The sequence below is a fragment of the Coprinopsis cinerea genome, assembly GCF_000182895.1.
Source record: "Coprinopsis cinerea okayama7#130 chromosome 4 map unlocalized cont3.4, whole genome shotgun sequence".
Lineage (NCBI taxonomy): Eukaryota > Fungi > Basidiomycota > Agaricomycetes > Agaricales > Psathyrellaceae > Coprinopsis > Coprinopsis cinerea.
Window position 1 is genome coordinate 262,571 of NW_003307541.1, and position 24,686 is coordinate 287,256.

Sequence of the window (24,686 nt, forward strand, 5' to 3'; positions counted from 1 at the left end):
TCGGTCGCAGCCATGAACCCAGAATACACTAGGTCACTTCTACTGTCTACGGTACGTCCCGCTTCCATTCAAAGATCTTCAAAGATAACAGCTGCCTCTCGTTTACATAGGCGGACGCTTGTGCAGATAGTTGTCCATGTCCCAGCTGCAGTCTGCACAAACGGTATCAACCTGCGCCAATACTTGAGGCTAGCTGCCCTTGACGCACCGCTTCCCTGTCTGCCATCTTCTTTCCACTCGTTGTAAGCTGCATGAAGCATCAGTACAAACGCCTGGCCTTCCGCGCTCTGACTACCCTCTTCCCCGTATTGATGGGGGTTGACCACGGGTGTCAGCCACCCATCCGGGGAGAAGTGGTTGTATCCTTCCAAGGAACTGAAGTTTGCGTCTCGTCCGCCTGCGTCGACGGAGAAGAGCCGTCTTCTCGACCGTTCAGCAGATGGAATGTGCGTGTGTTGGTGCAGGTGTGCGCTCGCCCGATAGACCGTGGCGGCTAAGAGCGCGGTTGAGGCCGCATCGTGGAAGTTTCCTGGAGATGACGCGGGTTGGTCGGCGTAGTTGGTGAAGATATCCTCTGGCGAGCGCTAAATTCATCTAGTCAGACGGTGGATCCACTTTTGGAATGCGGACTCGCCAGGTGAGGGTAAATCGCTTCGTGAATCTCTGCCACCCAGGAAGCTAAAGCGAATTGTTCTTCTTGCAGTGAATTAGAATATTGCGAGTTCTGCATCGTTGCGTGTACCCGAAGCATCCCAGCTGCGGCCCATCCATTCCCTGGAAGAACCTTTAATCCCATGCCTCGACTCAAGGAAACGGTGTAGGACTGACCTGTTGTCCAGTATCCTTCGTCATTTCCAGATTCTCCCAACAGAATATGTCTCCACATCCCAGTCTCATTGTCCCGCAGGTAACTCCTGTACAGTCTTACTTGATTAAATGCTTCAGTCAACAGCGTTCTGTTCGAAGTCGTCACCCCGTAGTATGCCAGGAATGGAGGAACCATATAAACGAAGTCGCTCCTAAATGGGTGAAACAGATACCAAACTGGGCTAAGAAGCGGTCCAAGAAAAGATGGCGAGAAAACGCACCAGAGCTGAAGCTGGTCGACACGGTGGGAGATGGCGCCGTCACCAGTTTTGGGGACAGCGTCGCTGTAGAGGTAGGCTAGCTGATTCTGAGCTGCTTTGGCGTACGTCCCGTTTCCATCGTCCTGTTGGGTCCAGTTGGCCAGGAGGATTGTGATCCCATTCGCGGCTGGGTCCGCCGCGGAACCGTCTTGCATCAATGGTTGTGGATCTGAATGTCCGGTCATGGGTATCAAGAATGCGACTTTGAGAAGGAATGTAACGCTTACTATCCTGAGAGGGGTTGAGACCCTCCAGTATGCCTCTAGCGATGTCGAACAGGGGCTGCATGGCTCCTGCCACATCGTCCGGAACTGTCGAGGGTGGTGGTAATGAAGATCCAGAGAAGACGGAATATGTCGTTGCATTGAGCTCCAGGATAGCTTGTGCTCTCGTGCCGATTTCCCAGCTACAGAAAACCATCGGTTGCGAACGGGTCCATGATTGCTGATGTGATGTGATGCGTACCTTGCCTGTGCACTCTCCCTTAGGCGTTCGCTGATGGTTTCAATCTGGGCATTCGAGAGCTCTTGACCTTGAGACAGGTGTAGGAATGTTAAAATCCCCACTATTAGTATGAGGAGTGCTTTATGTGTACCCAGCGTTCTTACCATCGCGGTCAGAGGTCGACAGCCTGGTCACAAGGCCTGCCAAGGGGTTCTGATTTCAGCTCGGCCTGGTAAAATAGGTTCTGCGTCTTAGACAGAGAGATACCTATTTGGGCATTACAGCGACTACATAAAAACCACAGCCTGGCGAGTTGCAATAAACGTATAGGATTGCAATTCTCCTGGCCATCTCCAGCCTTCCGATTCGTTCGGATCGCCATGCACAACAAATCCAAATACGGAGGATCGAGGATTTTGGCTGAGCGCTAAAACTAGGTTCGCAACCACCACCACAGCGCATTTTTCGACGATGGACCTCTTACCTCTGAAAGAGTTTCTAGATACAAACTATTCACCCACAGATTGGGAAAGAACCCAGATCCAAGAATATCTGGAAATCTCGGCTCAACAACAGTCGATTCTCAACGCCGACGTCGAGGCTGCTCTCCAAGCTTTGGAGGCTGCGAAGCAACGGCGTGACGACCTTTCTTCGAGGATCGAAAAATACCGGTACTTACTGTCTCCCATTCGGCGGCTGCCTCCGGACGTCCTGATCACCATATTCCGACACTGTTTACCCGAGGACCACAATGGAATCATGTCGTTATCCGAGGCGCCGTTGGTGTTGCCTTTGGTCTGTCGTCAATGGCGCGAGGTGGCTCTGAACGACCCGTTCCTCTGGTCAACACTCCACATTCCTATCCCCGATTTTCCCCGCCTTCAAACCCGGCGAGGTGCGCCCTCCTGCGCTATAACCGACGCTCTAAAACAGATATGGGCAAAGCGGATGGAAGAAAGGAATCGCGCTGTCGAAGGATGGCTCAGTCGCGCTAAAAGTCTCAAGCTGTCCATCTCAATCTCAGTGGACCGACTAGAGTCAGGGTATTTCTACGAAGCATGCTCTCAGGAACCGGTGAAGGCGCAGGTTTCCCTGCTCCAACGATACTCGCCACAATGGAAGAATCTTCAAATTTCGGCCCCCACCAACCTTCTGGCTCTCTTCATGGATACGCCAGCCATGCAGACACGGGGACTCCGCTCTCTCGAACTCGACTTCTGTAGGTCCAAACCCAGGAGTAAAATCACCTCATTCACCCCGGGCAGTCTCATCACTTCAAAAGCACTAACCTCGATCCGAATCGCGTCTGTTTGGGTGCCTCCTCGCACGTTCCTCCAAATCCCAATTTCCTGGTCGAATATCACCGAGTTGTCGTTTTTATCAAGCCGGAACGAGATGTGCAGTGAGGCAAGCCTGGATACACGGTCGGCTCTCAAGCTCCTCTCTCGTTGCCCAAACCTCCGGACCTGTGTCATGACAATCAGTGGGACCTCCAGAACGGCGTCACAGCCCGAACCTAGTGGTCCAATCCATGTCACCCTTCCTCGTCTCGAATCGCTTGTGTGGATCCAAAAGAGAGGCGCGCCATTCCCGCCTTTGTCCGACCTCGACCTCGACCTCCCTGCCCTACACACCCTATCCGTCTTCAATGCATATGACGTCCGTGCGATAGGTCGCTCACCTGTTCCAGGCCTCGTGAAGCGATACAGTCAGACCATCAAGACCCTTTCGTTCCAGCATCGGTACATCTCAACGACGGAGCTTCGGGAGGTTCTCAAGCTGGCGAAAAATGTCAAGACGCTGGATATCGGTCCATCGCCTCCCCATTTTGGAAGCAGAATGGTCTGCGCTGACGGGTACTGGGACAGCTCGGACGATCATTACGAAGAAGACAGTGATTCAGCGCTACGTCCGCAGACCGCCCATTTCGACGCTTCCGTGCTGGCGGCGATGGCTGCGACATCATCGGATAGACTCTGTCCCAACTTGTCTACCCTCTGTGTCAGACTCGGGTCGAGAAAAGAGTTCAACCAAGACGACCTGGTCGCTTTCATTCGTTCGAGGCGCCTTCGGGGAGGAATGGGCGAAGGGGGTCCTAGACTCACTTGCGTAAAGGTACTCTTTCCTGCCATACGTAACCTCAACTCGGAAAGCAGTCGCCAAGACGTACAGGGGAGCCTGTTGGACACCTTACGCGAGGGCCCAGATGTTGACTTGGGAGGGCTGAGAGTGGAAGTTCAATGGGCGAGAAGGGACGACAACTTGAAGTACGCCGAAATAGAAAAGAGGACCTGGGATCCTTGCATGGGCTTGTAATTGCTTTCTGGTCAGTACTTCTACTCCACTGGGTCACCTGTATCATGGTACTCATCCCCTTTCCCCCCTCTTTGGCAAGGAATGCAGACGAAGGGCCACGGTCTACTTTCTGAGCGCTTACTAACGCAAGGTTCACTTTGTTGCCTCCGTGCAGTTAATCCTTGTTACAGTTGTGATGGAGGGTTAATGTTTTGAGATCGAGATCGCATACATATATAGATGAACTCGAAGGACGTGAACGGCAACAGCTATTGCAAACCTGAAAAAAACTCCGAAAGTTTCTGAGAAAGGAATCGATGTAAAGCGTGAGGTCTTCAGCGATGAGGTATTGTCGCCCTTTGGAAATAGAGAGTCTACCTCGCCATCCGCATATTTTGTTGTGCGGAGGCCGACTAACCCGACGAGATCTCTATACCTTCCGCGGGGTTCTTTGTCCACTTAGTCAAAATAAAATCCTCCTTCCTTCAGCGCCTTACCACAGACAGGTACGGTGGGCTAGACCGGACCAAGGATGCTCCTCTATCCGTCTACACTTTCTCCCATTATTGTCTCGATGATGCTTACCGTGCGCTTATTTAATTCTGACAGCAAGCATGGTCCTCCAAGGCTTCCCAGGAGTACTCCAACTTTGCAACACAGAGCCAAATAGCCGTTGCCTGCAGGTGCCTTGCTTGCACCGTTCTTTCATCACGTACCACAGAAGGTGTCGCTTTCCCACTATAAGTCCGCCCCCCAGGAGAATCTCCTGGGGAACTCCTGCGTGTCCTGCGCGGGCGGGCGAGTCCCCGCCGACGCAGGATGAGTCCCGCCTGCGCGGGTTTCGACAACCGGCCCCGCACAGGCGGTTGTTTCGATCCCGCGCGAGCAGGGTGAGAGGTCGACCCCGCATGAGCAGTTGCCTCCATCCCGCGTGAGCAGGATGAGAGGTTGACCCCGCACAGGCGGTTGTCTCCATCCCGCGCGAGCAGGAGAGAGGTTGACCCCACACAGGCGGTTGCCTCCATCCCGCATGAGCAGGACGAGAGGTCCACCACCCCGCGGCCCGCCTGGGCAGGGTCGTCGGCGTCGTCGTCTTCGGTGTTGCGCCGTCATAGTCTGGGAACCATTAAATCTACCTACGTAGAATCTGAATAACCCTTCGAAGCTTCACGACCAACAGTTCTTAACGCGTGTAGGTTACTATGTGTTGAGGTAGACTAGCTCCTTTGTCTGTCTGTGTAAGTCCAGAGCACGGCCACTGCTCAGATAGGGGGTCCTGTGTGGCTATGAGCCAGTAGCTGCGCTGGGTCGGTCCAGGTGTAAGCGCTGAGCGCCTAATCTCATCTCATGCACGCTGACAGGGGCTCCAGTGCCCCTTTAAGCAATGCCTTTAAGCAATGGAATCGAACGATGACGTCATAGAATCGAAATGACCGCTCCGGAAGAGCCCGCTTGATTTAAAACCGGAGTTGCAAATACGCATGAAGGTCTTGGGAGACGAAATTGCATCTTGTCCCGCAACCACAACCATCTCTAATCGTATGTGTATGCCCGCCCATATCAATCTTGGCCTGGATACGAGTCTGAATGTTATAAGCGCTCAAGATCTAGGCGCATATCTTGGGCGAAATTTGACTCTCTGCATGGATGATGGCCAACACCGCCGTCAAGTCTGTGTAGACGGCTTCGCTTTTATCTCTCCATTTTCTTTTCCTGGCCTTCTCTGTCCAGAGAATTCCATCAACGGTGAGCTTGACTACTGATACAAAGTCGTTGTGGCACGTTTTTACTAGCGTCTACCTACCTTTGACAAGAACGCGCCGCGCGACTTCAATCTGAGTCTGACGCAGCTGCCAGGCGCCCGGCAAGCAAGCACAAGTCATGGACATACGTAAGCAAAGGGTTCCGCGTGGTCGAGGCACTGGGCTGAAAGTTCCGTATAACTGCACTGACAGGAAATAACCCTTTCAACGCCATGGATTCCATCGCGTCGTCCCCGTTTTCGCCGCATCTAGGGACCAATTATGCGCCCTCTGACTCAGAAATCGCCCATCTTCGAGATTACATTGGCGACCTCACTCCCCATCTAGCCGACTTGGAAGGGAAAGTGGAAGCCGCCGAGCGAGCCCTGGCTGCTGCTGCGAAGAAGCGAGATGGATACCTTCAATTTGTGGACAACCACCGTGCACTACTGTCCCCTATACGCAGAATGCCTTTGGATGTCACCCGCACCATCTTTCAGCACTGCTTGCCCGATAAGCACAACGCCATTATGTCCACCTCCCAAGCACCGCTGCTTCTCACCATGGTTTGCAGACAATGGCGAGAGATCGTCCTGAACTTTCCGGCCATGTGGTCATCTCTTCACATTCCCGTCGTCACTGTCCCTGCAATGCGATTCTTCCACCGCTCTACAACACCGCCAATCGACAGCTGGACAAGACGGATGAAACATCGCAACCAAGCCGTGACCCGTTGGCTCAACCGTGCAAAAGGTTCCAAGCTCTCAATCTCCCTTGCTACCGACCCAAACGACGAATCCTTCTCCGACGAGGATGACCAGGAAGTCGTCGCGGAGTTGTTAGATATCCTCAAAGAGCGGGCATCCCAGCTACAGCGTCTCAAGCTTTCGACCACACAACGTATCGCTAACAGGGTCCTTTCCATCCCCCCTTCTCAAGTGCCAGAACTCCGCGTCATACATATCAACATCTATAACCCTTTTTCCGATTTCCCCTTCCCCGCGACCAATGCATCGTCGCGCATCCCTGCCAACGGTATCATCGCCTCACCGACCCTGCGGACAGTACACGTCGAATCCATCCCGCAGCGTTTAATAGAGTTATCGGTAGAATGGGAGAACATAACAGACTTGACGTGCTTCCCTGTCACACTGGATGAAGATGGTGGTGTAAAGGGATTCACGGCACGCGAAGCTGTGAACATTCTGGGCCGGTGTCCCAATCTCAAAACGTGTTGTCTCCGGATACACTTCATGCCTCACGCTGTACCACTGGGAGAGCCTGAGCCGGACATGGAGAATGAAACCGGCAGGACCGTGACGCTCCATCATCTCGAAACTCTTCACCTTCAGCAGGAATATCGGGCTATGTTGGAGCCACTGGTCGACTCTCTTCGTTTACCAGCACTGCGCTCCCTTTCGTTCTCAAGCTCCAAGTTCCCTTCAACGAAGGCATCTCCCTTAATTCGACTCATGCGTCACTGTGGCCCGAACCTCAAGACTCTGAAGGTCGACTATCTGACTCTGAAGACCCCCGAACTCCGCCAATGTTTAGAATTGGCAAAGAATGTCGAGGAACTCGATCTTTCACCGGAACAGACTGTCCGTCCTCGAGCGGACACATCGTGGTATGGCGATTTCGACATGGTCTTTGGAGACGAGGAAGTACTTGACTGGACAGCCGAACCGACGATGTTTGAAGCTGATCTTCTCGCCCAGTTGACCCCAACGGAGGCATCTACGGCAGTTCTTTGCCCCCGCCTTTCGTCTTTCCGAATCAAACTCCACTCTCGCGACGAAGTCGGATGCAAGGAGATCAAAGACTTCATCCGTGGGCGTAGGCGGTTCGGGAAGCCCGGTGGTGACATTGCGACGCTGTCCAAAGTCAATGTTATCTTCCCCTGGCGGGAACCGAAGGCGGATGGTTCTTCATCCTCGATGTCACAGGACGACGGTATCGACTGGGATAGATTCGAGGGAAAGCTCGAATGGGGAAAACCTCTGGGAGCTTGGGCAGCGATAGACACCACGACCTTGGCCGCTCTCCAATGGAATCCTGCTATGGGTGCCTAGATGGTGCGGGGTTCTGCTGGACGATGACACGATTCCACTGACTTGAAGTTGGAGATAGTGAACGCTTGTCCATTTGACTCTTGTTCATTCTTGGCCTCAGGTCTGTCAGACGACGAAAGCAGTGGATCCCACAGTATCGGATGCTCCACAAACCACAAAGATGCGCGATGTGCGCTTTTGTATTCTACCCGTTCTGCCATTTCCCCTTCCCATCGGGATAATAGAATCCTCTTCTCCCAGTGGGTGTTCGTCATGCATTGCGACACTTCAAGGGGTGGCCAGCACGGGCATCTCCCCTCTTACCGGTCTTTCGGTCGCATGATCAACATCGTGGTTTAGTCCTGCAATCTGGGGACCAGGATTAGCGATAGTCGGAAACGGCTGATAGCATAATCCAGGCCCAATATGAATCAGAGCCCCTAGGTATCGCTGCACAAAGCCAGGTAAGCTGGTTCCGTGGATCTCATCTGGCCCTCTGACGGCCAGTGTGAATGGCAGGTCGGCGGCCTTGATGCACCCGTCTGATGATGCTCCCTCCAACGTTGCCTTAATAGATGATCATGTCTCCGCTTCACGACCTTATTTCCACCTATCTAGATGTCCTTATCGAGGCGCGGGGATCAGTGAGTTTCGCTTCCATACTGGTGGATAATCGCACGTACTAGGTATGAACGTTTTCGTCGTGACCCACACATCAGGTTAATCTTTCCTCAGGAGACCGCTGCAATTCCCCAAATACCTCGTCATCCATTGCAACATCCAACTACCTTGGGTTACTTCGATTGGATCATCATGGTCTCTCGGAGGCTAACCTAAAGCAGGCGTCGTGGTAGTAGGGTATGCCAGTGCCACCTGCGGGCATCCCACCGATTTTCACCCGCATCGTTTACATAAATCTGGGGCGTTTGGAGTCCTGGGACGTTCATTGCACGCTTCTCGGACCCACTCTTGGGCCACCCGAGTTACAACGCCGCTTTAGGCCGTCGTGACATATTTGGATTCAAACCCCAGAATCCACCACCACCGCTCACTGGCAGTTCCAGCGCTAGTCTTCTTAAATCTTATCAATTCGGGGAGGAGCCAGGCTTGTGGACATGTCTTCAGAATTGGTGCGCCTTCCTTATACCAGCCCCTGCACAACTCCCGTTGGTTTGCGTCATGTTGGACCACAACTTGCACAAAAGCTCGTCACTGCGGTTCTGCGGATTGGTGCTATCTCAAGCGCCACCTCTGGGGGTACGGTACATTCAGTCTTGTCCCGAAACACCACATGTATTGTAGAAATACAGTAAATGAAGTGTACTTAAGACTGTCCCCACGAAAAGATAAGTACCCTATGTTTTTTACGACGCCTGTTACCCCTTAGTGTTACATGTAACTACGTACGATCATTCATATATGAGTGGAAATCCGTGCAAGAGTCCTTTCATGAAAGCTGAGAAAACGAGTCTTCAACGGCGGTTGGAAACCTGTGTGGAGTGAATCTGGTGAGCAAACTCTCTGCGCTTCACGAGGGCGAGTAGAATGAGAAGGGTACTACCGGAGACTTGGTCAATGAACGACGGGTATCCGAGCCGGGAGGTAGCCATTTGAGGCAGACTGGCGTCTCCGGCGTTCGACGCGAGCCTTGTTCGCCGTGAGAGTCGCTGCTGCTGCTGGGTATTCCGTTGGTGCCAGTGCTCAGGCTGGCGGGAGGCGAGGCGTCTAGGACGACTGGTTCGCTAAAGTCGACGACGTAGGGGCCGGTTAGTTGGTCGTCGATGGGTGCTCCCCCGGAGAGATGGGTGCGGTAGTGTCGCTTAGCGTTGGAGATTACGGAGAAGGTTTTGTCGCATCCTTCCCAAGTGCAGGGATAGGCTGTGAGGGGGGAGTGTTACTATTAGCTGTTGGGGACGCGGGGTCGGACCAGGGGGGACCCACGCTTAGCCTTGGTATGCGTGTTCATGTGGGTACGGAGGCCGCTTGGACTGTTGGAGAGGGAAATATTCAGTCAAGGCTTGTCATTCAAATCGACATGGAAGCCCCGATGCGTACCGAGGAAAAGCCTTGCCGCAGACTGTACACTGGTGGAACTTGACCTTCTTCGCACGATACCCAGGGGGATTGCTGTACTTCGTCATCACCACTTTGGTGAAGCATGCCGAGCTGGGCTGCAGGTCCAATAGTTTTGTTAGATACCAGGTTGGGTTTTTCGAGGGAGAAGGAGGGAAGGAAGTGAAAGGCCGACCTTGTCCTGAGAGGAAGGGCTTACTGGGCTGGGAGGTGTGCGTTCTGTCGGGGACCCTGGTTCGTCCGCTTGGGAAGGACCGCTTGAAGAAGAGCGTGGGCTGCGTACCGATGCACTCTGGATGACGGGACTAGGAAGTTCGTAAGGTGGGGTAGTAGTGTCCTCGAGCTCCGTCTCGCTTTCAGGAGTCGGTGAGGAAAAGACCTCGTTGATCCTCCGGTACGCAACCTTTGGTGAAGGTGGTTGATCGGTGCATCGAATTTCTGAAGCCGTTAAGGAGTCCGTCTTTGGTGCGGACGAGGGGCGACATACCTTGTCGGGTCCCAGGACGAGCTAGAGAGACGAGGGACGACCTTTGAGACGATTCAGGGAACCGTTGGATCGAGCTCAGGTGGTCCTGTACTGGGAACGAGAAGTTTGGTCAATGCCAAGAACATGTCCTTGCGATAAACACTGCCTACAAAGGTCTGCCTCAAATCCCTCACCCCCATCGATATTCGTCTTGAAACAAGAAATCAGCTCTTTTGAATCGTCGTCAATGAGAACGGGGTAGCTCACATGCATAAGGAGGACGGAGAGGAGAAGCATCGTGGTTCGCGTCCGGCACGCTTGTTAGTTGATGGTTGATGTCGGATAGTGTAGTTGGGTGTTTCCAAACTTGGGGCGAGCCAGCAGCCGTTGAACCGTCCTGTGCACAGAAACTGTTTCTTATGGCACAGGATTTAAAGAATTTTGGTACACTCCCGATGTAAAAATGGTTACTTATTTATGATGCAAAGGTAGCCGACTTGTTATGGGTATAGACGGAAATCGGTGGTACAGGTTACGCATGAATGGAGCGCGGTTGGGTGGACTTACAGAGGAGATCATCGCCCTGAGCGAATGAATGACGTATGCGCACATCATCGAATCTCAGCGGCGCATTCCAAGGCGCTGGAGGCTGCGATCACCAATGCTCACGCAGATAAGATCAACGTGGCGAGGGAAAAATATAGATCTTCTCTGTAACTTCTAATCTCTCCAGGGGTACTTCTTGTCGTCCACCGGTTTGCAGCTATTGATGGCATCAATTCCCGAAATCATGTCTGTTGAACGAAAATAAACTGGGATCGCTCCAGACGCTGGATAATTTGGATGTATATTCAGTACATGTACTCCCGACACCTGACGCAGAAGCGACGAGGGCAAAAAAATTCCGCTAGGCGCTGTGGGGAACTTGGCGCTAATGTTTTCGGATCACATATAAGCGCCGGGGCTTAGTCATCGTTGATCACGACTCCATCAAAATTAGCCCACTTCCAGGATAAGGCAAGGATAAGGTCGTTCCCTTGACTGCGTTATACAAGGAACTGAACACTTCGGTAAAGTCTTGGACTTATATACCCACCTCACACAAGTAGAATCAAGGTCCTGCCAGCAGTCAAGGGCTCTTCCATCTATGACACCGGCAGGGGCAAGTTCAACCTCGTGACTACTAATCGGCAATCTCAATTCTAGTACGTTCAAGACGGGGAAAAACAGAAGGGAATGGCACAAACAACAGAGAGCAACAATCTTTGGTCAAAGTGGGTGCCACACAAAGGAATAAAAGCACTCAATCGACTATTGGTTCAAACCGCTGTCAACAATGAGTAACCTGGTGGAAAACCGGTCCCGTGGCCTGGTAGACCTCGAGGCTCGAGGCGGTGTCAAGTTCTTCGTTGGCATTTCACAGTGGACAATGACAGGGAAGATAGGAGGGTCAAAGAGGTCGGTCAAAGCGTACTTCTAGGACGTCTATTTAAGCTCGCTCGACTGGAAAATTGGAATCCATACCCGCATCGACCTACTACTCTCTCGAGATACCCGCCCAACAGCATACGCACACCTTCAAAGCCCTTGTATTACGCTCCATCTCTAGAAATGATGCCCTTCCAACATAGCGCTCCGATGAACGTCTCTGAAGGCGGGCAAGAACAAGGTGTCCAAAACGATCAACAGAATACAAACATTCATGATCTCCTCCAGGCTTTGGGGCACTCTGGGCCCGAAAATAATGACAACGGAAATCTGGCTCACGTTCCCTACGTACCCCCATTTCAACATGCTCCCTTTGGTCCTTTCAGTCAACCAATCCTTGCGGGCGCCTCTGGCCACTTGATTCTTCCTCCTCAGGCTGTTCCTGCTTTCCATCCTCCCTCTGGCGACGCAGCGGCTCCGAGTGACATTCAAGCTCAGGTTGGTGGTCGACCGCTCACTCCTGCAGCTCCTCTGGCGACACAAGCACCTCAAACGTGGGCTCCACCAACCCTTTATCCACATCCTGTCTTTCCACACCCAGTCTCGAATCCCCTCCCCCATCCGCCACACCAACAGAACCGCGGACCTCTGGCGCTGGCCCAAGCCGCCGCCCCACCGTTGGCACCTGTCGTCATCAGCGGCGGAAACCCTCCCCAGCCTATCAACATTACGCCCACTACAACCGTCACATGCCGATTTGCCAACTTGGATCCCAACACCAACCAATGGATCGCCTGTGGACAACACGTCCCTGTTCTCAGAGGCGATCCCGCAGGAAGTATCGTAAACCACGTTCAGACCGTCCATCTACCTGGTGGCTCCACGTCCTCCACCCATAGGGTTCGTTGCACCTGGTTGACCGTACCCGGGCCCAGAGCTCGCGCCGCTAGACTCGGATCGGACGTGGCAGGAGGCGGACTCCTTCCAATCTGCGACCAAGATATACAGTTTAGGAGCTTTAGGAGACACTTGTTGAGAGGTAAACATTACATGCCGGAAATCCCGCGTGCTAGGTGTCCTATTGACCCCTACGGTTGCCGTCCCTTTTCGGATAGGGAGGGAGGGAACGAGGGATCGATACAGCGTCATGTGCAAACCGTACATGGTGGTACCGGTGCGGCTTGAACTCGGGAGACTGGCAGGGGCTGCTTTGAGTAATATACTTTGAGATAAGTGTTCTAGTATTCGATTCTTTAATTCCTTCACATATACTACTATCCCCCATAATTCATGTAATATCTGCCGTAATTTAAACACGTTTAATACAAGAGCTCTGCGGGGTCCTGAGCGCTGTAGTATAAACCGCCATTGAGTGACTAGTCGCGACCATCTCACTCTCAATGAGGCAGGTCTCAGTCTCCCTATGGAAACACGGAATCACCCTCGATTCCCACTGTGGGACCCGGTTCTTTGTATGGTCCACGTGGTCCTCCACAGTCTCTTGTCAAATACTGGTAGGTCCTTGCCCAACGTAGGCCTGAGGGCTACGGTTGGGATTCGGCATTCGCCTACCCAGAACGATCGGCGAGGTGAAGTAGAAGAAAGCCATTTTGAGGACGTCCGGCCGAATCAACAAGATGATTTACTGCAGTCCAGCCAGTACCATCACGCATTGATCTAGGACGAACAAGAAAATGTAGAATTCCAAGGGTAGTATTACAATGTTACAGCCAATATACAGGTCAGATAGCAACAGGCATTTCAATGTGGGAGTCCTGAAAGGCCAAGAATAACTTCATTACACAGAAGATGTTTTTTCATCGCTCGCACGACGACCTTCGACTTCTTCAAAGTCGTAAAGTGGTCGGAGCTTGGCGTCCTTCCTGAACAAGACCCAACGTCGAATCCAGTAAGGCAAGAATTCCGACAGTTGGTACTTGGCATGTTGTGCGACTGGAACGGCGAAGACGTAGTCGAGCTCCTCCAGCGTTCTCTGCTTCGTTTCTGCGGATGAAGGGCGATGGTCAGCTGAATGTTCCACAGATAGTAATAGATAAAGACCAATGACGCACCTGGCATAAGGAAGAAGATCATGATGAACGCCATGACGTTCAGCCCTGCGTAGAACCCAAATGCACCGACAGACCCGAACGCAGACAGCATGCGAGGGAACGTCAGGGAGAGGACGGATGCCCAGAAAAAGTTCGTGGCGACGGCCCAGGACCTAGGAAGGTTTAGCCCATGAAGGAAAGGCACAGCGATGACACTCACATTCCCATTTCTCTGTGCGTCAGAGGGAAGACTTCGGCAGAGTAAGTAAAGGGCACAGGTCCTTCACCAGGAGAGTAGAAGGCTGACGAAAAAACTGGGTGAGCCACGGCTTGGAAAAAGAGGGGTAAAGAAACCGACCTGCAAAGATGAAGATGAAAAGTGCGACACAAGGAACTCGAGCTGGACTATCTTCGGGAATGAAGAAACAAAAACCAGCGGCAAGCAGTGTCCACGCCATGTTGGGGAATGTGAACAGCAGCAAGTTCCTTCGACCAAAGGTATCAATGGTCTGGGGATTGACATTAGGAATTGAAGGACTACTCTGCAACGAGGACACAAGACTCACCCACACCGCCGGAAAAGCGAAGACCCAATTCACCAATCCAAAGCCCCAGGAAGCAAAAAGAGCTTGAGTCATTGAGTAGCCGGCATTTCGGAAGATGGTGGACGAGTAGAACGCGATAATATTGATACCGCACATTTGCTGGGCAATCATGACGACCCAGCTGGCCAGGGTCGCGCGGCGGACACGAGGGACAGTAAAGAGCTCGTAGAATCGAGTGAAATAGTTGGAGCCCTTCAGGACCTTGAACTCTTCGACCAGTTGGCAATGGACATAGTACATGTCGCGAGCAGCCTGCAGCTCGCTATTCCGGAGTCGAACAAAGGATCGGAAGGCTTTCTTGTATCGTCCATTCTTCATCAACCAACGCGGCGATTCTAGAAGTCGCGGTTACTATGTACTGGGATCCCAGCGCTCAACGGCAAACTCACCAGGGCAGAAGTAGATTCCGATCGTCAACGGTACGGCAGGAATGAAGGCAGAACCCAGCTCTAAGCGCCAGGCAATATCGCCTAGTTTGTGCACAGCCAAGTTGGCGGAGAAGCCGAGGAAGATACCAAAAGCAGTCTAAAGCGCCTGTCAACCGCCTGAACGCGGGAACGCACCCCAACTCCACTCACCCACATTTGCCAACACATGACGAGACCACCACGGATGTTGGCAGGGACATTCTCTGCGGCAAAGACGGGAGATGTGGTGGCTTTCGGCCCCATACCAAGTCCCAGGAGAAGTCGGCAAACCTGTGTTTGAACAAGTTAGTACTCTGCATTTATCAGATCACATATGGATTAAGGGACTCACGAAAAGCTGAGGCCAGGTCTGGGCCAAACCTTGTCCAATGACGGTGAACGTGCAGAAGATACCACACCAAAACAACGTCCCACGTCGACCAAAGAAATGGTTCAGAGGATCTGTCAGCCAGCAACCGATGGCCCAAGTGGCGAGATAGGGTCTGTGGGGTGCGATGGCGTGAATCGACAGCATGGAAGCAAGTCGCGTATCCACTTACCCCGCGTTAACGATACCCACAATCCAATCATATCTGTCCTTGTTCGGGTCATTCTCATCCTCTGTATAAATTCCAAACTCCTTGGGGAATGACAAGTTGGCGCCATTGGAACCTGTTTGATCCCAACCCCTGTTCGAAAATGCAAAGACAAAAAGTCAGCAAGACCGTCACTTTGAGCGCAAACCAGATGAGTATAGTACTCACTGCACTGCAGCAGCCAAACTGCAAATCACGATCGTCATGTAGAGAGCCTTTGATTGACTCCAGCGATCTGAAACGAGGAGCGTCACTTCGAATCATGGTCGTTTCAAAAGGGAGTTGCAACGAACGAGTGGTCTCCCGCCGGATATGTTCCTTTTCCTCCTCCGTCATTCCAGGAATGGATTCAAAATCGGCAGGGTTTTGAGCGAGGAGGGCGCCCTTCTTGAAGAGGTCAACTTTGTCCTCCAAACCATGATCAATGGCGAACTCCTCAGCCTGCCTGAGGAGGGTAGCCTCCGGGATACCATGCAGCGGATTCTGGATCCTACATGAACAAGAACAAGGTCAGCGACCACCATAGCAAATCAACGAACGAGCTGCTCGTACCGTGCCTCTACGTTGTTGGCGAGATCGACCGAGCGATGAGCCACAGTGGCGACAACCTTCTCATCATGATCGCTGCCCGCTTTCTCTCCTAAATGCTTGTCGGTAGACATGGGCGGCGGGGCTCTGTTCAGGGCCCGAGAGGTGTACGGGTGGACTTGGGGAAAGCGGAAAGAAGTCCTGGGCTTCCCCTTGCGAACCGGGTCGTCCCTTTAATACTTTAGAGGGATGGGTCATGCGAAAACTCCTCAATGGGACAGTGGAAGAACCAAAAAATTGTTGCGATCAAGCACGTTTCGAACACGATTGCGTTGCCCAGCATTGTCTACTCTAAATTTGAGCCCATCGCTTGGAGCTTGTTAGATTCGAGATGACCAAAAGTAAAGATCCACGCACCTAATCGGAGTTAGGGAACTGGGCCAGAGCCCTTCGCCATCTGACACCCGCGGTCATGGGGCGACCAGGAAGCTTTCCGAGTCCCCTCTTGATGAGAGAAAGAATTGAGGACATGTTCAAGGTTCGGCCCTTGATAGGGACTACAGTGTGTACCCCAGAAAAGATGACGTACGGAACGGGCGGTTATTGCCCAAAGAAGTTCTTCTATTCGATCACAACATCAACCCCGAATAAATGGAACACGGGTGAAGTCCAAATTTCGGGGACTCTGGCTCCACCGCACCCCAAAGCGAGAGAATTGTACATCGAGGAAAGCTCACAACTCCGCAACGAGGGTCGGACGACTAACTATAGCTACAGAAAAATTGAAGTGGTCAGTCGCATCCTTGAAACCCAGCGCAGCGAAGCCTTTACCTTTGACGGCAGACTAAAACTGGCTCGCAAACATTGGAGCTAGATGGAGTACGACCATGTCCCTCTATTGAATACGGATGGCGGAAGTTTACTTGTGCCGAGTACGGCGCTTCATAACATCATCTGGCCATGATGAGGTCCGATAGAACTGGGATTTACGATAAGAAGCCAAATGGTGGATAGAGAGGAAGAACCAAATCACAAACCAAGACTCGTACGTGAGCGATATGCCGTGCTTCTGAGAGTTTAGACCCAATCTGTCGCCTAGTCGGGTTTCAAGCTCACGATAATCTGGGAGGGAGGTTGCCAAACCCGCCAAGATGATTGACGGGAGGCGGTGTGCGCCTAGCATGCCGAATACGATGCTGCACAATGATCATCCCTCAATTACCGGCAATTTAGGAACAACAATGACCTACAATACCAGGAGGCGGTCTTGGGGCTTGGGCTCGGCAGCTTGAAAAAAATGTGGGGAAGAGGTTCTCCACATCCACATGCAGCCCGACCCGCAATGACATCCAACGCCATCCACTAACTCGTGAACAAACTGCTCCGGTATCCACGGTGACACCAGCGCCAGAGGTCCAGGCCATAAAGTCAATACAGTCGCCCAACCCTGTGAGACGGAACCCGCGGGTCGCAGTGAATGCGCGTGGACAAGCGAGGTTACATCGCTCCTCGACATCCGCGCGAACACGAGGCCGACGCATACAATGCAGTTCACAGCAAAGCGGCCATACCTCATCAAGGCATGGACATACTGTTGGCACTGTCACAGTCAACCTGGTAAGCATCTGACCATTGTTCGGGAATGAATTATCACCTCGAGGGGTCAAATTCCAAATGTGATGCCTATTGCAATGCAAGTTAGAGAGCGCCATGGGAAGGACTTTCACTTGTCGGAGATGGTCTGAATGGAGCCGAGTTCGACGGCCAACAAATGAGGGAGAGACACTCCTGAGCACGACAATACATTACGACAGTCTACAACAGAATACCTGTGGCCAACAGTCAATCAAAAACCGAACGGGCATCAAGGACAAAGAACACTCACACTAGATAAACGCACAACAAACTCTCATCTATCATCTACTTCCTCGCCTTTTTGGTCTCACGGGCATCTGGGGTGCCAGATTTACTGCTGCTCCCACTGCGCTTGCCGCTCGCGTTGGAATATGTCGTGCCGTACTTCTTGTTCGCAGCGCGCTGCAGAGCTCGCTTCGTCTCGGAATCCGGCCACGTCTTCAAATCGTAGTAGATGGGTGCATACTCGAGGAGCCTACATAATTCTCAGCATCAGCATCAGGCCCGCCAAACCAGACCATCGACGTACCATTCTGGCTTAACCTCAGTCACCGTCCGGATGTACGGCCGAGTCGTTAGCACGAACTCATTAAACAGCACCCATTCCGGCTGTCCTTCCAATCCACAAGAAGGATGAAGGGCGACAACCTGATTGTCTTTGACGGTGAGGTAGTTGCCCTTCTCGCCCTCACGATGGGCCACCTGCATGAAGAAACCGTTGACCAGCGCCTGTCGGATAGCAACATAGAGTTTCTTCGTGTCGGCTAGCGAGACACTAGCAATCTCGAACCGCTCCATCGTCCGCTCTAACTGACTTCGAACGTTGTCAGCTTGAGCCAGAGCTCGAGAGTTGAGGTAGTTGTTCCAGGCCCAATTCTTATCATACTGATCTGGAGAAAGGTCATGAAAACCTAATCAAGCCGAAGAGTGCGAATAAGAGCTTACTGTTCTTGTACTCATTGTAAACATTCAGAAGAGTAAGGTGGTCTCCATCAGGAACCGTGAGCCTGGCCTTCGCGGCATCAGCTTCCCGACGCTGGTTAGCGGGTCGTAGCCACACGTTGGGGACTGAAAAGGAACTTGAGAAGGTTGATAGACGAAATGTAGACTCGCACTAACCTGACATCATGGCGGTGATGGTGAGTATTTCATTGCTGCATCGGAACTCCGGGCTGACGATAAGCATTTTGGCCAACTAGGTTCGACCAGTGAGCAAGGTGATCAACGTCCGGATATCAAAGAACATCCATACCTGAGGATCCAGAGGGAAATCGGCCATCATGCTTCCGAGGGCAGTCAGGTTGCCATCGTCGTCAAGAGCCGCGAGGTAATTGAGCAGCTCGAGTGCTCGCATGAGCGTTTCAGGGGCGGGTGCATCAACGTAGTCGAACCGAACGAGATCCTGAAATTCACCGTTAACTTTCAGTTCGGCCATCACAGAAGGAAAAGAAGCACGGACCTTGATACCCAGCTTAACCAGCTCGAGAACGGTGTTGGCAAGGTTGCTTCGAAGGATCTCAGGGTACGTCTGCTCCTCCAGCTCCTTCATGAAGTCCTTCTCGGTATAGAGACGGAAGCACTTTCCGGGTCTCGTTCGACCAGCACGACCAGCACGCTGCTGAGCGCTCGCCTTGGAAATAGGCGAGACGAGCAAACTCTCCACACGGATCCTGGGGTTGTACACCTTCTGCTTCGAGAAACCGGGGTCGACGACGTAGACGATTCCGTCGATCGTTAAACTGGTTTCGGCGATATTGGTGGAAACGACCACCTTCCGACCTGGAGGACCTCCAGACTGTGATAGTGGCGGTGGGTCGAAGATCCGCTGCTGCTGTTGAGGAGGAAGGGACGAATACAGCGGAATGCAGACGAGGGGGCCGACAGAGTCAGGGTCTTGATTCAGCAGGTCGTCTGCCTCCAGCTTGATCTTCCTACAGGCATCCTCGATCTCCTCCTCACCGGTAAGGAAGAGGAGGATATCACCGGGTTCCTCAGCTCTGTGGATCATCAACACCGTGCGGATAGCGGCCTCGACGTAGTCTGGTTCCGGCTCTTGCGTATAAAAGACCTCGACAGGATGGGTACGACCAGGGACCTTGAAGAGCGGCGCCTGGGTGTTCGAGCGGATGCTGAAGTACTTTTGGAATTTGAGGGCGTCGAGGGTGGCAGACATGACAATGATTTTGAGGTCTGCGCGCTTCTTGGCCACGTTTTTGAGGAGACCCATCAAGATATCCGTTGCGAGTGTACGTTCGTGGGCTTCGTCGAGGATGATGGTGCTGTACCGGGTCAACTCCGGGTCGTTCATGGCTTCACGCAGAAGCATACCATCGGTCATGTATTTGAGGAATGTGGTACCGGGTTCAGTCATGTCCTCGAATCGAATCGAGTAACCGACATGGCGACCGAGCTCAACTATACAGCGGGTCAGCTGAGATATCATGAAGAACACAGCAAGCGACCTACCGTCCATCTCGTCTGCTACACGTTTTGCAACGGACATGGCAGCAACTCGTCGAGGTTGCGTGCAGGCCACCATTTTGCCTTTTGTGTGGGGAAGGTCTGAAAATGCTACAAATTGCGGGATCCTTTTCACGAAGAACATTTGTTAGCTAGACACCCTAGAATCTTGAGATAACTGAATAACGAATTCGTTGAGAACGCACTGTGTTGTTTTTCCTGAGCCCGTCTCGCCAACCATAACAATGATTTGGTTTTCATTAAACTGGGCACAAAGTCAGTAAGAGTATTGGGTTTTGACAAAAGGTGGGCTCACCATCGTCAAGAATTCATCCATTTGGGCATAAACAGGCAGCTTTTTACGCGCCTCGAGAATCTTTTTGTATTGTGGGGTATGCGGTCTCTTGGTGAACGAGTTCACATCGCTCTCCTGCTTAAAGTCAGCCTTTGGCGTCGTCAACAGCGTCGTCAACACGTACCAGGGCCAGCCTAACACGGTCGCCAGTGACTTTCCTGGACATCAAACCAAACAGCGGTTCCTTGGTCTTGATGATGTCCAGTTCGTTGGCGCTGAGCTTGCTGCTCGACGATTTTGAAGATTTCTCGGTCATCGTCGTCGGTATCTACAGGGCTTGCTCGTCGTCGGGGTCGTGGCGGGGCACACTCGCCGTCGTCGGGCGTTGTTGTGGAGGTCGAAAGGAAAATGAAATGCCTGCAAAGCCAAAACCTACGGAGCGGATGCGAAAACGAGGTTGATCGCATCACGGAGTTTGCCGAGCCCCTGAACGAGTCAGATAATATTTGACTTTTATCTTCTTTCTTCTTTAAACCGATCTCTGGGCTGGAATTTGGTTTAAATTCCGTTCAATATGGCGACTGCGAACCCTGTGTCTACCTCTGATACCACACCGGCAACTACCACGACCTTTGAAAACGAACATGGCCAATTGACGCCCGAGGAACGATACGAATTGATCACCAGACGGTTGCAGGAGGTTCTCGGTGGAGATTTGATCAAGGGAATTCTTGCGGAGGGAAGACATCCAAAGTGCTACTGGGGTATGTCTTGTTCTACTTTCCTTAGCCCCAAAATCTAAGCAAAGGTTATAGGAACTGCACCGACTGGACGACGTACGTCGGCCGAAATTCATATATCTCTGAATTGACCCAAATGACGATGCTATTCCAGCTCATATCGGCTACTTTGTGCCATTGACAAAGATTTCTGACTTCCTTCGCGCTGGTGTCGAAGTCAAAATCTTGCTTGCGGACGTCCATGCTTTCTTGGACAACTTGAAAGCGCCCTTGGACCTTGTCGCCCATCGAACAAAGTACTACGAGTTCATCGTTCGATCGGTCTTCAAATCTCTGAATATCCCTACGGAGAAGCTCACTTTCGTTACTGGTGCGTCGGTCTGTTCAGTTTGCTACGCATTCTGAGATATTGAACTTGGTCCATAGGATCCACATTCCAGTTGACCAAGGAATACAACCTCGACAACTACCGACTCTGCGCTACCGTGACCGAACACGATGCCAAAAAGGCAGGTGCCGAGGTCGTAAAGCAAGTCGAGAGCCCTCTTCTCAGTGGCCTCTTGTACCCTGGTCTCCAAGCCCTCGACGAGGAGTACCTCGGCTGTGATTTCCAATTCGGAGGTGTCGATCAGGTACGCGCCAAATTCCCAACTGATTAATAACCCTACTCACATCCCACAGCGCAAAATCTTCACCTTCGCCGAACTCTACCTCCCAAGACTAGGATACCGCAAACGTGCCCACTTGATGAACGCCATGGTCCCAGGTCTCGGCGGAGGGAAAATGTCAGCTTCAGACCCCAACTCCAAAATTGATCTCCTCGATCCTCCCGAGGTCGTCAAGAAGAAGATCAGGGCCGCTTTCTGCGAGGAGGGTAACATCGAGGAGAACGGCGTTCTCGCATTCGTTGGCGCCGTCTTAATTCCCATCAGCCAGTTGAGGAAGGACCACCGTGCAGCAGCCGAAAAGAACGGAAGCAGCCTCGACGATCTCCCCAAGCCTTTCGTCACCGACGACGCCCCCGCTGACAGCGTGTTCTCCATTGCCCGTGATGAGAAGTGGGGTGGATCCTTGCACTACACCGACTTTGCCCAGATCCAGGCCGACTTCAAGGACAAGAAGATCCACCCTGGAGATTTGAAGGGCGCCGTCACTCAGTACATCAACAACCTCTTGCAGCCCATCCGCAAGGTCTACGAGGAGAGTGAAGAGTGGCAGAAGATCGCGGACCTCGCTTACCCTCCGCCTGTGGTCGAGGTCAAGAAGAAGAAGAAGGTGCCTATTCCCTTTTGAAATGGATTCCATCATCGACTGACCACTCTTTTCCCTTAGGAGAAAGTCTACCACCCTCCTCCCCCAGGAAAGGGTAAGAACGCTAAGGCTGCACCTGCACCAGCCGCCGATGGACAAGCTCCATCGCATTCTGAGCAAGAGGCAGCCAAGCAACTCCCAGTGGAGCCCCCTGCCACGTCGTAGAAGAAGAGAAATACCTTGTACCATAGACTCTAAATCCATCTGCATTTCAGTAGAATTATTTGACTCACTCAGTGCCATCAAGACCCATAAACATGAGGAATACCCCTTCTGGTCGCTTGACACTAAAAACCAATATGAGGTGGCTGTGCCCCCAGGCTCTTGCCATCTACCAACACAATCGTTTCTACAGGTCGACCTTTCGACGGTCGATTTGAAGCCAATTTGATTATCTGAGGCTTTTGTAAGTCTCATACCGCCTCCAACTGAATTCAACTTTCTTGGTTAACAAAAATCATCAGTTTCCTAACGAATCTGTGCACGATTTTACGAAATGTCGACGTCCGCAGCGAACCCGCTGCCGTCTAGACCGATACATCCCCACATCCCAACGACATGCTCGAATAGAACCTGTGGGGTCCCTATAGAATTCCCTCTACCCCTACCGGCACCACCACAACGAACAGTTCTCCATGTGCGGTGCTGGAAATGCAACTCGGTCTTCAGCCATACATTTTATCCAGGCCAGGTGCCACAGCACTATTCACAGCTTCTGGGGGCGATACCAGGCGTACCAGCGTCTGGACAATCCACCGTATCGACGTCGGGACACCAAAGTGGGGGTGGGGGTAGCAGTTCGAGCGCCAATGCCCAGCGCAGGACACGTAAAATCGGAACCCAAGAACGACCGCTTGAAACGGGCTATTATGACATCCTGGGCGTACCCGTGGACGCTACGACGGACGATATAAAGAAGGCGTATCGTAAGTTGCAGGTCGATGTGTCGATTTCCCTACTGACATTAGAATCCAGGTCGACTGGCGATCAAGCACCATCCAGACAAGAACCCTGATGACCCCACCGCAGCAGCACGGTTCACCGAAATCGGCATCGCCTACCAAACCCTCTCTGACCCTGCCCTGCGCAAGAAATACAACGAATTCGGTGCAAAGGAGAGCCAGCCTGAAGGAGGTTTTGTGGATCCGGAGGAGGTGTTCGGGGCTATCTTTGGCGGAGAGCGGTTCGTACCGATCATTGGACACATCGGGTTGGCGCAGGAGATGAAGGCAGCTATGCAGGAGGACGGGGAGGATGAGGAAGGTGATACGAAGGAGAAGAAGGATCCCAAGACGATGACACCGGAGGAACGAGCGAGAAAGGAGGAGAAGGACAGGATCAAGGCGGAGAAGGAGAGACAGAGGAACGCAGAGGTGAGGAGTCCGCTGTTCCATCTAGTCCAGCACTGACCTATATCCAGAAAGCAGCAGCGCGCGCTGAACGAGTTGGCCAATTGGTCGAGAACCTCATCCGCAAACTCAGCATATTTACCGAGTCTGCAACAGGCCCGAACGATCCCGACGTTACGCGGAGTTGGAAGACTATCTGCGAGCTTGAGGCTGAGGACCTGAAACGCGAATCCTATGGCGTGGACCTGCTGCACGCCATCGGTTTCGTCTACGCTGCCAAAGCCAAACACCATCTCGCCACGAATCAGACTATCTTCGGAATGGGCGGCTGGTTGCACAATGTGCAGGGGAAGTACCATGTATTCAGCGAAACGTATGTACCTTTTGCTAATCCTTCTTAACCCGTACTGATCTCGGTGTAGCGTATCCACCCTCCGTGCAGCCATCGAACTCAAGGCCGTGTTCGACCAAATCGCCGCGGCCGAGAAATCCGCCAACGGTCTCTCCCCTGAGGAACGCAGGAAGCTCGAAGAGCAAGCTGCTGAGAAGGGCTTGCAGGCTTTGTTCAAGGTGCGGACTTTTTTCTATCGTAAATGATTGTCGACTAAAGAACCCTTCAGGGCACGAAACTCGAGATCGAATCCATCCTCCGTGAAGTCTGCGATCGCGTCCTCTCAGAGCCGTCACTCTCGCGTGACAAACTGGCTTTGAGAGCTGTTGCCCTGCAGATGCTCGGAGAGGCGTACATGAACGTCAAGCCGGACCCCGACTCGACGTCTCCTTCCATGCAGAATCCCATGGGAAATCCGCAAGGTGAGTATCCCTCGTTTCCTCCTATTCGCGTGACTGATGGGTCTGGTGAGCCGTGTAGCCGCTAATTACAACCCGGAAGATGAATATGTGAGGATAGAAACAAAGAGGACGCGGGCTGAAGCTAGCGCAAAGCAAAGACCAGGATGATAGCGTTTTGAGTGCGCCGTCTGTTTGCCACACTTGGAGGGACTTCTCCTCCTCCTCCTTGACTTTAAGTCCTAGTTTGTGCTCAACTGTATACCGCTACTGTACATAATACTATTGGCTTTC

General features: G+C 52.5%; 9 protein-coding genes across 9 annotated transcripts; 5 read left to right on the forward strand and 4 right to left on the reverse strand.

The window, feature by feature from the left end:
- Positions 1 to 102: 102 nt before the first annotated feature.
- CC1G_02625 (hypothetical protein) lies at positions 103 to 1,738 on the reverse strand (the record flags this gene model as incomplete). Its single annotated transcript, XM_001840110.2, has 7 exons — positions 103 to 152; positions 209 to 574; positions 631 to 774; positions 829 to 1,019; positions 1,089 to 1,296; positions 1,355 to 1,533; positions 1,593 to 1,738. The coding sequence occupies 7 exons, from the start codon at positions 1,736 to 1,738 to the stop codon at positions 103 to 105; spliced, it is 1,284 nt and encodes a 427-aa protein (XP_001840162.2).
- A 304-nt stretch (positions 1,739 to 2,042) lies between these two features.
- Positions 2,043 to 3,887, forward strand: CC1G_02626 (hypothetical protein; the record flags this gene model as incomplete). Its single annotated transcript, XM_001840111.1, has 1 exon — positions 2,043 to 3,887. The coding sequence occupies one exon, from the start codon at positions 2,043 to 2,045 to the stop codon at positions 3,885 to 3,887; it is 1,845 nt and encodes a 614-aa protein (XP_001840163.1).
- A 1,954-nt stretch (positions 3,888 to 5,841) lies between these two features.
- On the forward strand, positions 5,842 to 7,680 carry CC1G_02627 (hypothetical protein; the record flags this gene model as incomplete). Its single annotated transcript, XM_001840112.1, has 1 exon — positions 5,842 to 7,680. The coding sequence occupies one exon, from the start codon at positions 5,842 to 5,844 to the stop codon at positions 7,678 to 7,680; it is 1,839 nt and encodes a 612-aa protein (XP_001840164.1).
- Positions 7,681 to 9,187: 1,507 nt separating this feature from the next.
- Positions 9,188 to 10,495, reverse strand: CC1G_02628 (hypothetical protein; the record flags this gene model as incomplete). Its single annotated transcript, XM_001840113.2, has 7 exons — positions 9,188 to 9,537; positions 9,601 to 9,647; positions 9,715 to 9,830; positions 9,908 to 10,170; positions 10,220 to 10,309; positions 10,369 to 10,408; positions 10,466 to 10,495. 7 exons carry the CDS (start codon positions 10,493 to 10,495, stop codon positions 9,188 to 9,190), a joined length of 936 nt encoding a protein of 311 aa, XP_001840165.2.
- Positions 10,496 to 11,836: 1,341 nt separating this feature from the next.
- Positions 11,837 to 12,811, forward strand: CC1G_02629 (hypothetical protein; the record flags this gene model as incomplete). Its single annotated transcript, XM_001840114.2, has 1 exon — positions 11,837 to 12,811. One exon carries the CDS (start codon positions 11,837 to 11,839, stop codon positions 12,809 to 12,811), a length of 975 nt encoding a protein of 324 aa, XP_001840166.2.
- Positions 12,812 to 13,424: 613 nt separating this feature from the next.
- On the reverse strand, positions 13,425 to 15,989 carry CC1G_02630 (sugar transporter; the record flags this gene model as incomplete). The annotated part of the gene is made up of 12 exons (XM_001840115.2): positions 15,838 to 15,989; positions 15,579 to 15,775; positions 15,454 to 15,520; positions 15,250 to 15,378; positions 15,042 to 15,192; positions 14,861 to 14,980; positions 14,672 to 14,807; positions 14,244 to 14,617; positions 14,036 to 14,186; positions 13,898 to 13,979; positions 13,699 to 13,850; positions 13,425 to 13,630 (listed from the first exon to the last, which is right to left on the reverse strand). The coding sequence occupies exons 1-12, from the start codon at positions 15,945 to 15,947 to the stop codon at positions 13,425 to 13,427; spliced, it is 1,875 nt and encodes a 624-aa protein (XP_001840167.1). The 5' UTR covers positions 15,948 to 15,989.
- Positions 15,990 to 17,733: 1,744 nt separating this feature from the next.
- Positions 17,734 to 20,577, reverse strand: CC1G_02631 (pre-mRNA-splicing factor ATP-dependent RNA helicase PRP43; the record flags this gene model as incomplete). Its single annotated transcript, XM_001840116.2, has 10 exons — positions 20,388 to 20,577; positions 20,225 to 20,338; positions 20,115 to 20,173; positions 19,915 to 20,036; positions 18,908 to 19,863; positions 18,701 to 18,850; positions 18,568 to 18,643; positions 18,394 to 18,516; positions 17,978 to 18,338; positions 17,734 to 17,923 (listed from the first exon to the last, which is right to left on the reverse strand). The coding sequence occupies exons 1-10, from the start codon at positions 20,517 to 20,519 to the stop codon at positions 17,734 to 17,736; spliced, it is 2,283 nt and encodes a 760-aa protein (XP_001840168.1). The 5' UTR covers positions 20,520 to 20,577.
- A 200-nt stretch (positions 20,578 to 20,777) lies between these two features.
- Positions 20,778 to 22,419, forward strand: CC1G_02632 (tyrosyl-tRNA synthetase; the record flags this gene model as incomplete). The annotated part of the gene is made up of 6 exons (XM_001840117.1): positions 20,778 to 20,967; positions 21,019 to 21,039; positions 21,098 to 21,313; positions 21,370 to 21,575; positions 21,625 to 22,218; positions 22,276 to 22,419. 6 exons carry the CDS (start codon positions 20,778 to 20,780, stop codon positions 22,417 to 22,419), a joined length of 1,371 nt encoding a protein of 456 aa, XP_001840169.1.
- Positions 22,420 to 22,889: 470 nt separating this feature from the next.
- On the forward strand, positions 22,890 to 24,563 carry CC1G_02633 (chaperone regulator; the record flags this gene model as incomplete). The annotated part of the gene is made up of 7 exons (XM_001840118.2): positions 22,890 to 22,896; positions 22,941 to 23,180; positions 23,230 to 23,627; positions 23,675 to 23,976; positions 24,026 to 24,173; positions 24,224 to 24,416; positions 24,475 to 24,563. 7 exons carry the CDS (start codon positions 22,890 to 22,892, stop codon positions 24,561 to 24,563), a joined length of 1,377 nt encoding a protein of 458 aa, XP_001840170.2.
- Positions 24,564 to 24,686: the final 123 nt, after the last annotated feature.